General features: G+C 48.6%; 1 protein-coding gene across 2 annotated transcripts; it reads right to left on the bottom strand.

Annotated features, from left to right (window-relative positions):
- Window positions 1–200: 200 nt before the first annotated feature.
- On the bottom strand, window positions 201–13605 carry ZNF473 (zinc finger protein 473). 2 transcript variants are annotated; one of them, XM_053659736.1, is made up of 5 exons: window positions 13143–13605; window positions 10588–10784; window positions 8148–8274; window positions 5720–5806; window positions 201–4576 (listed from the first exon to the last, which is right to left on the bottom strand). In XM_053659736.1, exons 3-5 carry the CDS (start codon window positions 8245–8247, stop codon window positions 2574–2576), a joined length of 2190 nt encoding a protein of 729 aa, XP_053515711.1. In that variant the 5' UTR covers window positions 8248–8274; window positions 10588–10784; window positions 13143–13605; the 3' UTR covers window positions 201–2573. The 2 variants fall into 2 exon arrangements, with proteins under 2 accessions (XP_053515711.1, XP_037002914.2); XM_037147019.2 differs by lacking the exon at window positions 10588–10784.
- Window positions 13606–13805: the final 200 nt, after the last annotated feature.

Here is a 13805-nt window from a genome sequence, read left to right as displayed (position 1 = left end):
CACCTTGAGATTCAAAACTTTAATTGGAAATAGGGGAGGGATTTAGAGGAACTAGCATAAAGGACACATGGACAACAGCTAAGGGGGGTGGAAATGGGAGGGAGGTGGGGAGCATGGGGGTGGGCTGGGATGGGAGTAAAAGACAGAAAACTGTACTTGAAAAATAATTTAAAAAAAAACTTTAATCAGAAAACCAACATATACACAAGGGCATTTCTACCCTGGCCCTCAATACAGGTCATTAGTTACAGAAACTGCCTCCCCCGCCACTCCCATGGCTGATTTTCCAAAGCGTCTCTGACCTGTGTGTGCGCTGTCAAAACTTCATTGGACACACTTCTCGATTTGAGCCTCCACCTCTGGCCTACCCTGAATACTTTGTAATCCCCTTTGGTATGCAGCAGGCCTGTCGCCCAGACCAGATCATGCACAGGGAGCTGTACGTTCTGGTCGACAGAAAACCAGTGTGCTCCCCACTGTGTAGTGGGCCCAATGATCAACCACTAAATTCCAAGTTTCAACAACAGAACCAACCAGCAGAACTCAAGGCACAAGGTTTTAAAAGTCCAGGAGCACAGGGCACATACTCCTAAACTTTTTTAGCACCAAGAATATGAAAGATATTAAGAGTCCAGTGTCCTCATAAGATTCTGTTTGTGCTTCAGTAAACACATGACTTGCTCGCTTAGTGGGCAGGGCACGAAAGCCCGGAGATGAGGTGCCATCAAGAGGGAGAAGAAGGCTGTGTGGTTCCATGAGGTGAGTCTCTGCTGAACAGGCCTGGCCAAGGCGATCTGCTGACGGCTCCAAGAGGAAGGCTCATTTTCTCACGGGGCTCTCCAGCAGTCCTCAGTGGCCCCAGAACTTACCGTGCCATGAGGGAATGTGGCATTTTAAGATGTCACTTGTCAAGAACAGCACTCCCTATGAAAATGGTACCATCCGTTTCCCTTGGATTCCAGAAACTTCAAGGCAAGGGCAGGGTTTACCACATTGATATTCCCTGCCCTGGTGCCTAGCAAAGCGCCTGGTGAGTCGTCAGCTTAGAAAAATGGTGTTTGAAGAACATTCTGGTAATCAATCGCAGTTTTCACAGTCCATTACAATTTTCACAAGCCTGTCCTCTGTGTAGTGTTAACTGTGGCAATACCCAGTGCAGCTTTCCTGACTGAATCCAGCTGTTTCCAGTGTCATTAACTCCCATGACAAATTTGGTATCATTTTAAATATAACCAAACAACTTGAAATGGGGGATTATGGGAAAAGGTAGCATGTCAATGTGGAAAGGGTCCGTCTGAATGAGAGGTATGAAAGGTTAGGAGGTAGAACGTTTTGGCCATTTGATGTTAGTTTAAATGTTCTTATTGGCTTTCTGTGGACTAGTTAATACTAGGACAGAGCAGAGATGGAGGGAAGGACAAGGTTAGACTTAAAAAACAAGATTCATTCATGTGCCAAGTTTGGGGAACCAAATTAAGCCAAAGGCATTTTGGATAAAAACTTTAAAAAAATAAATAAAAGACATTAGCTATGGCTGGTGTGGCTCAGTGGACTGAGTGCCAGCCTGCGAACCATAGGGTCACTGGTTCAATTCCCAGTCAGGGTACATGCCTGAGTTGTGGGCCAGGTCCCTAGGAGAGGATGCATGAGAGGCAACGAGCCATTGAGGTTTTCCTGTTTCTTTTTTCCTTCCCTTCTCCTCTCTCTCAAAATAAATAATAAAATCTTTAAAAAAAATTAAGACATTAACTACGGTAAAGAGGTAGAAGGTTGCTAAGTCTTCTAACGTAAAAGAGTGTATGTGATGCATGTATATAGCTCATGCTTGGTGAGAACTATGTGCGGGGCATTCAGTTCTAAGTGCTTTGCACCTATTTGTCCTCACAGCAGCCCTCTCCGAGGTAGGTAACTACTGTATACTGGGGCCCTGAGAGGTTCCATGAGTCAGCAGGTCACTTAGGTGGCAGAGGTGAGGTTTACATCCGGCAGACTGTCTCCAGAGTCTATCTGTGAATTTGGATGCTACACAGCTTCTTTTTTTGTTGTCATTGTTTTAATGAAACCTGTGTGCAAATTTTCCTAGTCAATCTTTATTAATAAAGAGATTTGTCTATTCTGCAGGGGGTGAGGGGAGGATGGACTTACCATGTGATGGTTTCAACTTTAGGTCTCAGATGTTGGGCCCTGCTGCCACCTGGCAGCCACAAGTAGTATTGCTACTTGTTACTTTTGAGTGTGGACTTTCTATCAGTGTCGGCAGACACCTACGTAGAAGCGGAAGGCTTTCTGACAGTGTTGACACTGATATGGTTTCTCTTGGGTGTGAATTCTCTGGTGCTCACTGAGATGCGCTCTGAAGCCAAAGGCTTTCCCACACACATGGCATTCTCCCCAGTGTGAATTCTCTCATGCTGCCTCAGATTTGCTTTCTGGGAAAAGCCTTTCCCACATGAGACACACCGAAAGGGCTTTTCCCCAGTGTGAACTCTCCAATGAACAGAAAGGCATGAGCTCTAGCTGAAGGCTTTCCCACATTCCTGACAAAAGTAAGGCTTTTCCCCAGTGTGAACTCTCTAGTGTCGAGTAAGTGGAGCATTCAGGCTGAAGGTTTTTTCACAGTCGCCACATTTACAGGGTTTCTCACAGATGTGAACCCTCTGATGCTTAGAAAGGTGCCGCTCAAAAGATGGCTTTCTAGTATGACTTCTCTGATGCTGAGTGAGGTACTTACTGTGCCCAAAGGCTGTGGCACACTGGTTACATTGGAAGGGTTTTTCTACAGTGTGAATTAACTGATGTTCTGAGAGATGTGCATTGTGACTGAACGTCTTTCCACATTCATTACACTTAAAGGGGCACTCGCTCTTGTGTAGGCATTGATGTTTGGTGAGGGAGGTGCTACGGGTGAAGGCCTTCCCACAGTCCCCGCATTTATATGGCCTCACTCCAGAGTGGCTCATCTGGTGGCGAGTGAGTTGTGTACTTTGGTCAAAGGCTTTCTTACACTGGTTACACTCAAAGGGCTTCTCCCTGGTGTGAAGCCTCTCATGCTGAGTCAGGTATTTGCTGCAGCCGAAGGTTTTCTCGCATTTGTTACACTTAAAGGGCTCCTCGGCAGTTCCCGGATGCTCTTTTTGTTCTAGGTTCTGATTCAAGATCTTTCCACTCTCATCAAGTCCTTGTTCTTGAGTGTGAATTCTCTGGTGGCTAGTTAGGGTCGAGCTGCAAATGAAGTGCTCACCACACTCCTGACATTCATGGCGGGTTTCCACGGCGTGGATTTTCTGGTGTTGAACAAGGTCTTCATTATGGCTAAAGGTCTCCTTGCATTCGGCACAGCTGTAGGGCTTTTCCGTGGCATGAACAGACTGGTGTCGCATCAGGTGGGAAGGCCGGTTGAAACTCTTGGTGCACTTGTCACATTTGTGGGGCCGGTAGCCCGTGTGAATCCTCTGATGTTCACTCAAGTGAGTGTTCCGGTAGAAGGCTTTCCCACACTCATTGCATTTGTAAGGCTTCTCTCTACTGTGAACCTTTTGGTGGCTCCTTAGGGTCAAGACATAGCTGAAGGCTTTCCCACACTCATCACATTTATACGGCTTTTCTCCAGTGTGAACGGACTGGTGTTTGATGAGGGATGACCTCTGCCTGAAGGCCTTTCCGCATTCCTGACACTCAGGGGTAGTTTTCACAGCATGAATCTTCTGATGTTGGAGCAGGTGTTTGTTAAAGTTGAAGGTGGCCTTGCATTTGGCACATTCATAGCGTTTCTGCACGTGGGTCTTCTGATGCTGAGTAAGAGGAATGGTTTGGCTGAAACTCTTGCCACACTCATTGTACTTGTAGGATTTACCACCTTTGTGGGTTTTGTGCTGCTCAACAGGCTGTGAGCCAGGACCTGGTGGGTGGTCACTGTCCTGACTCTTACATGTTTCTTCTTCAGTGTGAATTTTCTGATGTAACAGAAGGTGTGTGTTGTGACTAAAAGTTTCCCCGCACTTGTCGCACACATAGGATGCATGGTCTGTGTGAATCACTGGATACTCAAAAAGGCAAGAACTCTGGTCGGAACTATTCTCATCCTCTTCATTCCCAGTTGGTTTCTCCCTCATATGAATAATCCAGTGCTGCAGGAGATCGCAACTCCGGCTGAAGTTCTTCCCGCATTCACTACATTTATATGGTTTCACACCTTCCTGGACAGTATCCTGCTGACTCTGCCCTGAGTGGGAGCCGAAGTCATTCCTACACTCCTGAGACTGAGCTGGCATCAGGCTCTTCTCGGAAACATCAGAGATCAGGGAATCCTCTCCAGTGAAAAGGAGGGACTCAAGACTGAGGCTGCTCTTGAGTTCATGACCCCTGCACTCTGTGGGACTTTCCTTGTTGGTGACAGTGTCAGAGCTCAGAAGAGTTTCTGGATCTCCTAGCAAATTATCCAACCAGCTCTCACCCACACAGGCTTCTCCCAAGTTAGGGTTCCAGAGGCCATCCTTGGAAAACATCTCCGTAATCTCCTGAGAGAGCCTTTCTTCCGAGAATTCTTGCAGCACAGAGATCTTGGCCTCAGCTGTGTCTGAAAGAGAGAAAGTGTGAATGCCTTCTGTTTGCCTGGGTGAAAAGACGAGCTGCAGGGCGAGAACACAGACGAGACAGAGAACAGGGGATGGGTCCTGAGTCAGGCCTGTCCATCAGGGGATGAAGAAGAGGTCAAAATGGTGATCCAGTTGGAACTGGCATCACAGGAAATGGGAAACCCATGTCCAAGAGGATTTAAAGACAGGAGCTGGGCAACTGCAGGGCCTCCATGGGGTAGTGGGGGGGCCTCTTGGCAGACATACTCCATCATCATCCTCATCAGCTGAGATGTACTTCCTAGAGAAGAACACTGACCAAGAGACAAGAGATATAAATGATAATAATGCCATACAACTGTTAACACAAAGGCTGTATCTAGCCATTGATAAAGTCGCAGGCGCTTAGAAACAGCCTTATGTTAAAGTGGCAGAAAGAGAAATCCAAGAGAGCAGGAATCTGTGCCTGGGTTAGTCACCTGCGTGAGAACACTGCAGGAGACTGCCGGATGAGCCAAGAATGGACCTGCACGCTGACCAACACGTGCAGCCACCACTCTACGGTTTCTGGTTCGGGATCCTTCTCTTAACAATCAAACCATGAAAAAAAGTCTGTTGTGCCCTAGGCAAGGCCCCTGCCTCTTCTTTCTCCCAGTGGGGACATCTTGACCAGCTTCCCCTGGGGGAACCGTGGCCTGGGAGAGAGCAGAGCAAGTGCTCACGCTTGAGTTGTGGCCGTCTGCTCTGCTCCGTGGGCCAGGAAGGGGGGCTGGGCCTGCATAAAGGGGTCGAAATATGTAGACCAAGGTGTCCACAGTATTCAGGGGACATGAAGCAGTAAGATAGAGACCAGCTTAGGAAATGGAAGGCTGCCCCCTGCTGAGTCTGGAAGGACCAAGGAGGGGACAGGAAAGGTACCGGGACAGCCATGTGCTGTACACTGAGGTAGACAGAGACAAGGCAGGCATGCAGAATGAGGGTCCTCATCTCTGTCAGGACAAAGGGACAGAAGCCAGCATGTGGAAGACTAAAATCCCAGAGGCTGGGGGTGCTGAAGTTTGGGGTCCATGAGAGCACAGAGGGCCATGCCCCTGGATCCTCCCACCCTCCCACTGGGGGCTGGTGGCCCCTCCTCTCCCACTCACCAGGGCCCGTCACTTCTGAACCTCCTCTCACCAGGTTCTTCCGCTCTTCTCCACCATCTGCATCGGTCAGGCTGGGTCTGAGGGGGTCTGCAGGGAGAGAACAGCATTGTTGTCAACCAGGACGTGGAGGACATCCAGCTGCTCAATGGGAACCTTCTGGATCTCTTGACTGTGCAATGCTCTATCCAGCATGCTTTATCTAGCTGCAGTGCTAGCTGACTGCAGGGACACCCACCCTGCAGGGTTCCTGGTCCAGTGGAAGAGGGCCTGAGACAGTCATAATCCAGGATGGTCAGAGCTATGACAGCTGGGGCTGTGGGCACAGGACTTACAACACCTCAAGGGATTAGCAGAACTTGCAAGGTGAAGAGGCCCACACATAACCATTCATGGTTCACTCATTTACGTATAGACCACACATCGTCCGAGGCCTCTGGGGATTGGGCCCCATGATTGAGGACGTCGGGATTCTAGAGCTCAAGCAGTCCTGCACAGTGTCCTGCCCCAAATTCCTCAAGGAAAGGAGCCAAGTCACAATCCAGGGGAAAGGCCACTGCCGGCTTCAAAGATGAAGGAAGGCACTATAAGGCAAGCAGAGGAGGAGGCTTCTAGAAGCTGAGAAGGGGCAAGGAAACAGATTCTCCCCTGGGGCCAGCCCTGCCAACACCTATTTTTAGCTCAGTCAGGTCCATCTTAAGCTTCTGACCCACAGAACCGTAAGAATGTGTTGTTTTAAGCTGCTACACTTGTGGCATTTGTAGAAGCAACCATAGGAAACCCATACATATACACAGATGAGCAGGGGAGTCAAAGGAAATGCATTTCTCCTGCAGGCTGGAGCTGAAACACTGAAAAGATGCTGAGTCCGGACCTCCCCGAAGCTGCTTTGATAGCACCTATTGGGTACAGTTTGGAGAAAACCTATCCCAATGTGATAAAATTACATATAGTTTCCAGTATATAATCTTTTCTTTTTCTCATCTTTTGGAGTAAATTCCTCTGTTTTTGGAAAGGGAATGAATGGATCCAACTGAGGTGAGTATTATGGAGCTGGGACTCTGGGACCCTGCAGCTGCACAGGTCCCAAGCAAAGTCTCAGCCGCACCGCTTGCTTACCGTGCGATGCTGGGGGTCACAGCCTGAGAAAGAGGCTAACAGAGCAGGCTGGCTGCTCTCCATGGAAAAGCCTGCTCTCAAGGCTGCCCTGGGCTGCTGCTGCTGTCTGGGAACCTGGATTTCAGGAGGGTTCCCGCATTCTCTGACTAATCAGAGGGGCTCTGTGTGCCCAAACTGTTCTGCTGAACACCTGCTTTCCTTCTGAGTGTCTGCAGTGTTGGTGTGTTCCAGGCAGAGAGAGTGCCTCCATGACCAGCCCTGGGTGTGAGTCTCTAAGGAGCATCCCTGGTCAACATCTCACACATGCTGTCACACCTCGTTGCTGGGGGAATTAAATGCGTCCTGTGTGACTCCATAGGGAGAGGGCTCTGGAAGTTGTCTCCCATCTCCCGTGCACTTGACCCCCATGTGCCTTTCCCCTTACTAACTGTGCTGTGTGTCCTTTCACTGTCACGGATCATGGCATAAGGACAACTCTACAGTGAGTCCTGCACATCCTAATAAATCACCAAACCTGGGGGTAGTCCTGGGAACCTAAATGTGGCTACGAAAATGACTCTCCCTCTTTCAATAGGTTTAAGAAAGCTCAGCAAAATAGGGAGAGTCAAATTTCCTCACAGGGTAACTGGAAGACTGAAGGAAAGAGTTTTGAGGACTCACTCAGCCCGGGACCTGGCTCCTGACACAGCATCTCTCACTGTTCATTCATTTATTAACTAAGGAGCCGTTTACTGACTCCCCATGGCAGGTATTGCTTGCTGCAAGTGCTGGTGTCCACCAGTGAGCAGCACAGGTGCCCTCAGGGAGCTTCCATCTGGCAGGAGGAGACAGACCATAGAAGCAGCAGCCAGAAAATGAAGGAGGGGTAGCAAGCAAAGCAGGAGAGAGAGGAGAGAGTATTAATGGGGTTGCAATTTCAGTCTTAGGGAAGCCCCAAGACAAGGAAGGGACAAGAATCTTACAGGCAGAGGGGAGAGCAAATGTGAAGACCCCAAAGTGTCAGCACAAGGAATCACTCTATAATGACAAACAGCAAAGTGCTGCTGAAGCTGTGGTAGCAGACGGGCTGGTGCCGGGCTTGTCAACCGTGCCACCGAATGCATTGGGGTCAGGTAATCCTTAGTTGTAAGGGTTATGCCTGCATGCTAGGATGTGTCACCAGGCATTGCTAATGTCCCCTGGGGGACTCAGCCAGCTGAGCATTACTGAGCTACATCATGCTGGCTCCGACATGTTCAGGAGCTGCGAGTCCATCCTGGGGGTGACAGGGAGCCACGGGGGATCCCCAAGCAAGGCTGGGGCACATACTCACTCAGCAAGAAGAGATTCTGGTAGTTGTCCAGTGCCTTGTCCCAAAACAGGTCCTCCTGGTCCAGCCCCAGCTGCTCCCAGTCCTCCAAAGTGAAGTCCATGGCCACGTCCCCGAGGGTCACAAATTACTGAAACACAACACACTGTCAGTGACTCCAGAGCTGGGGAGGGGCCCAATGACTCACTCAGTGTACCCCACCCCCACCCGCAGTATGCCAGGCCTTTGGAAAAATTGTCTTGCAAGGACCTTCCGACTAAGAGACAGGGTGTCCCCATATATTGTAGGCAAGGGCACAGTCTTGGTGAAGGGACACATGCAGGACTTAAACCCAGGATCAATGGATCCTAAAATCCATTGATTTCTGGCTTTTGCTTATTCAATGTTTGTTCAAGATTTGAAGCTTTTATTATGGAAATTTTCAAACGTTCCCAAATAGAGACATGTATGCAACAAACAGCCACATATCCCTCACCCAGCTTCAATCCCCATCCTATGGACATGTCTGTTTGGTTCATTAAGCCTCCTTTCCCACTTTTATTTTTATTTTTTTGGTAGAGGTGAAAAGGTTTAAAAGTTAATCCCAGGTGGCACCAGATTTCACCTGAGACTACTTCAGTGTTCACAGGAGAACCCCTTACCACTGCACACATATGTACACCACATCCAAAGTCAGTATTCGGATTTGTTCTGCATCTCAATGGTTTTTCCCTTTTTTTTTTCTTTTGGTAAAAGCCATACAAAACCTCCCATCTTAACCAATTTTTAGTGTACAGTCCAGCGGCATTAAGCACATCCACACTGTTGCACAATTATTCCCACCATCCATCTCCAGAAATCTCTTCATCTTGCAAAGCTAAAACTGCGTCCCCACTAAACACTGATTTTCCATTTCCCCTATCCCCAGCCGGTCACCCACCATTCTGCTTTCTGTCTCTGATTTTGACTGGGTTCGATGGTATGTTTTTATAGTTGGCTTGTTTGAATCAGAAACCACGGAGGCCTACGCTTTGTACTGGGCTGATATGCTTTGGAAGGGTTTTTACCTGTACCTGCACCTTTCCGCCTTTTTAATCCCATGCTCCTGATTTGGAGTGCCACATTCTGGATAGAGTGCATCCTCTTGGTGTCATTTAGCTGCTCGTCTGCCTGATGCATTTCCTGGAAACTAGTCAGTGGAGCAGCAGCCTGATTAGATTCAGTACAACATAGAGGGGGCAAGAGCCCTTGTATGTGGTGCTCGATCCACTTCCAGCTACATGACAGCTAGAAGCGTCTGTCTGCCGATTTTAGCGATGCCATCTTACTTAACTTTAAAGGTTCCCAGGGAATAGACTAAAACTTCAAAGCCTGGAGAAGTACTGACCATAAAAAGTGGCAGCTTTCCCCAGCACCCTATTTCCAGGCGAGCCTGGGGCTATCTGGTGCATGCCTTCCAGACCTCCACCAACACACACACACACACACACACACACACACACACACACACACACACACACACATTTCAAGTAAGAACGAAACCTGAGTCTTTAGTTTGGGTCTGACGCATGGCCCCACTACCTTCCTCTGTGGGTAACTGTTGGCAATCAAGTCACATACCCCCTTCAGAGCCCTGATTTCTACCCCATCTCAAGGGCTGCTCTGAGAAGTGACTGAGATGCTGCTGGGAAGCTCCTGCATTGTTCCTGACACACAGGAAGGACTCGACCAAAAGGCAGTTGTGTCTAACCTGGCAGGGCTGACAGATGTAACCAGGGATATACACATCCAGGGCAATTCATTCCACAGTGGGGGCAATGGGCAGTGCTATGGGAGGAGACCAGAGCTGGAGAGGGCTCTGGAAAGGTGAGGGCTGAGTCTCAAAGGCTGTGTAAGACTTACCAGCCATCAAAGGGAGGCTGGGTATTCTAGCAGAGGGCCTGGAAAGTACAGTGGAACATTTTACTACAAGTCCAACAAGGAAGTATGGCTTGTGTGAGTAAAAGGGAAGGTAAGATGCCATGGACGGGCATAGGACCCAGATCATGCAGGAAAAAGCTGAGAAACCTGACTTTTATCCTGTGAGCAATACGGCTCCTGGAAGGGTACTGAGCAGGAGAGTAAGAACGTGAGAGTTTTACTTTAAGATTGCTCAAGGCTTCCGGGCTGGATGGTTCAGTCAGTTGGAGTGTCACCCCATAGTCCAAAAGGTTGCAGGTTCGATCCCTACAGGAGGCAACTGATCAATGTTTGTCTCTCACACCTCACACTTCTCTCTCTCTCTTTCTCTGTTCTTCTGTCTCCCTCCCTCCCCCTTCCGCTCTCTAAAATCAATAAATATATCTCAGATAAGTATTAAAAAGATCACTCATGGCCAGGAGAGCACAGTGCACCAAGAACAAAAGCAGGCCAACTGTGAGGCTTTTGGCGATGATCTGTTAGGCTGGAGGGACCCTCAACTCACCTCAGTAGTAGCTGACTAGGCCCAGCAGTCTGGTTTAAGCTCCCCCTCCTTCCCCTCCACATTCCCAGCTCGCAGGGCTGCAGGAAGGACAAGGTAACTGGGAGAAAGTCTTCCTTCCTTCCAGGGCTGATTTCCTGGCCATGTTGAATGAGCCCCCAAACTGTCCAGAAGTCAGATGAGTCAGGACATCAGTTTCCCTGCAGGAATCACAACTGTTATTTATTGAAACTACCCCGGCCCCAAGTTTCCACTGTGCTTCAGAGCTGACACAACAACTTCACAACCATTCTTAGTACTTAATCACAATCAATAAGTACACATCTGGAACCTGTCTTGCGTACTGCTCTGTCGTAGCACAGCACAGAATATCCGTTAACAGAACATGTATCTCTCATTGAACCCTTGGGACAATGCTTCTGAAAGCCCAGATTATCTGTCCTCTCTAGGATTTGCATCCAAGACAGTTGGCCTCGGACAAACTGTTGCTATTTCAACAGCAGCAGAATTCTTCAACTTTCTTTTTTTAACCTTGACCGACAGTAACATGGACAAACTATACCATGACTGCTCATTCACATGCGTAACTAAACAAAAGCTTCATGAGATAACTCTTAAATCTTACAAAGCAGAGTGTCTGGCATGGTTTTTATTCTAGTCACTTTTTTCACTAAAAAAAAAAAATTATGGTCACTGTAAAACATGGACGGCTTTTTACACATTTGTAGTCCCTGTGAATTTCCTAAGGAGCAGGTGTCCACGGAGCACTGAAAACACTCTGTATCACGAAGCAGCGGGATGACTTAATGACCAAGGTCCACAAATCTTTCAGATTTTACAAAGGTGACACACATTTATACATTATATTTCATTAGAATGCCAGTGCAATGTAGAATTGTAACAGGGTGCAGCCAAGAGGGGGGCCCCAAATAGGGATTTGTAATGGAGTCCAAAACTCGAGGTATCCAGAAAATATTAGAAAAATATATATATGATGCCCTCACCCACCCTGCCAGTGGTCTGTTCTGTAACAGGCCAGGCAGCATTTTGCTATTGAACATTTCAATATTTCCCACTAATCTGTAATTATCCTACCTACAGATAAATACTCCCACTAGGTAGGATAATTACAGATTATAAATTACAGCAGTTCTGGTCAGGTTTGGGCATGAAATTTATGAAAAACAAAAAAGGTCTTCCAAGCTTTCTAGATTTTGTGGCAATGTGATAAGGCATGGGGATTGGGATTAAGGCAATGCGACACGGCAGTAAGTGCTAACATTCACTCAAAGATTTTCTTCACATGAAAGAGGTAAGCCTCAACCTGTGAGTATAATTCAGCCCACAGATACTATATTTGGCCCACGCGGTGTTGGCATATGGGAGGTCTTGAAAGAAAATTACCTCAAGAAGTCCCAAACTGGGATATTTCACCTATACAGATCTCCAGCTTCTGAAAAAAATCTTAGGATCTGGCCATGCTGGGTCTGCATTCCCACGAAGCTAGCTAGATGGGGCTCATTTAAATCTACCTTCACCCCACCTCCAGGAGGTAAATACTCCCTAATGTCCCACAGTCCTCACCAGGCAAATTCTCTCCTTTAGCTGAGCTTAAAGTATCTGTCTAGTTTCCAAATCACGATCTGTCCACATCTCTTGCCACGGGAGAGAAGAAACGGGCACCCTCAAGGTCACCCAGCCTGTCAGAGTGACTTAAGCCAAACCATGGGCCCTGGGGTCTTGCTGTTTGTTAGTGTGGGACGATGGCCAGATCATTCACTCTCTCTGCGCCTCAGTTTCCACATGTTCAAAATGGGCCAAGCACAAGAGATCCGCAGGCACTCATCCGTAATTCTAAAAACCAAAAAAAGCTCTGAAAACCAGAACTTGATTCATAAATTAGCAGCAAAACTTAACCCGAATTGCCCTAGGCAACGTACAGTCCTCTCAGCGTCTATTCAAGCCTTTCCTGGCAGAAATACAGAAATACTCGATTTCCCGGGTCTGATTCCCGAGATAATCCTGGAGCCAGGGACATCCAAGAAAACCAAGGAGCTACACTAATCAGTGGGTATGCGGAGGTCGGAGGAGAAAATGCGAGGGCAGCAGGCACCTGGCACAGAAAGCGCTCAATTAAATGTTCAGTCCTTTGACCTTCAGAAGGAACTCCCATTCATTCACCGCTCAAGATCCTGCCCAACTTTGCCAACAACTTCAAGCAACTCCCATTCATTCATCTCTCAAGATCCTGCCCAACACTGCCAACAACTTCAAACAACCCACCTTCTCGTGCCTCGTTCTCCCCACTCCAAGATAAAGTGACATGGAATCGCTCCTCTCAGGGCTGCCGACGAGGACTGGAAACCACTTAAACAACAGCCTGGCCCGCAACATGCTCTGAACCAGGGTTCAAGACTTTACCTAGACCTACCGCCCAAGGTAACGCGCCCTTTGCCGCGGACGCCAACAGAATTTTCCACTAGCCCTCAGAAAAGACCGGAGCGCCCCGCCCCCCAAGCCTTCGGAGTTCTGTCATCCCAATCCCGGCGTCTCCTCACCTCGAGATTGCAGTCCGCAGTTAAAAGCCGCGACCCCAGCCCGAGGAGAGCCAGAGACCGGATTCCTCTTACAGGTTGCGCGTCACAGGTGCTGCGTCACAGCCACTATCACTGCCTCGTGAACGTACACGGAATTTCTCCACTTGGGAGCCTCCGCGCCAGCGCAAAGACTACGTTTCCCAGAGCGCTGTGCGCATGCCTTCGCACGTCTTCCTAACTTCACCGCATCTCCGTTTTTAGAGGTCCCGCCGGGCACTTTTGTGAGGAGAAACAGAACAGGGGTCAGGTGGCAACTGGGTATTGAAGTCCAGCGTTCTGCCTTTTCTAGAAGAAGGGGAGGCTTTTGATTTATCAAGCGGATAGCAGAGGGTTGCCATAGAAACACGTTGAGACCATAGGACTCTCGTGAAAACGCGCGGAAGGGGCGAAATAGAGGCAAGAGAAATATTGTGACCTCTGCTGATTGGCGAAGAGATGCTTCGCATTTTATTTCTCCTTGCGATTGGCTCCACTCTGGCACATGCGCAGAATCAGGCAGCGTTCCAAAAGGGAAAATAGGGTTGAGCCTTCAGGGAATGATCCCACTGCTAGCCGCGAAGGCTTCTGGGAAATGGAGTTCCGTGGTAGGCAGGTCCGGGGCCGTCGGGGGCGCGGTTGGGGGGG

The sequence above is a fragment of the Artibeus jamaicensis genome, unplaced genomic scaffold (assembly GCF_021234435.1).
Source record: "Artibeus jamaicensis isolate MK-2021 breed Jamaican fruit bat unplaced genomic scaffold, CSHL_Jam_final scaffold_804, whole genome shotgun sequence".
Taxonomy (NCBI): Eukaryota; Metazoa; Chordata; class Mammalia; order Chiroptera; family Phyllostomidae; genus Artibeus; species Artibeus jamaicensis.
Note: the sequence above shows the minus strand (reverse complement) of the source record. Positions and strands in the feature narration are given on the sequence as shown.

Coding starts and splice junctions, on each gene's coding strand:
- ZNF473 (XM_053659736.1), bottom strand. CDS start 8,247: ATGGACTTCACTTTGGAGGACTGGGAGCAGCTGGGGCTGGACCAGGAG. Junction 5,807..8,147: donor CCAGAATCTCTTCTTGCTGA/GTGAGTATGTGC, acceptor CTCTCCCTGCAG/ACCCCCTCAGACCCAGCCTG. Junction 4,577..5,719: donor TTCAGAAGTGACGGGCCCTG/GTGAGTGGGAGA, acceptor TCTCTCTTTCAG/ACACAGCTGAGGCCAAGATC.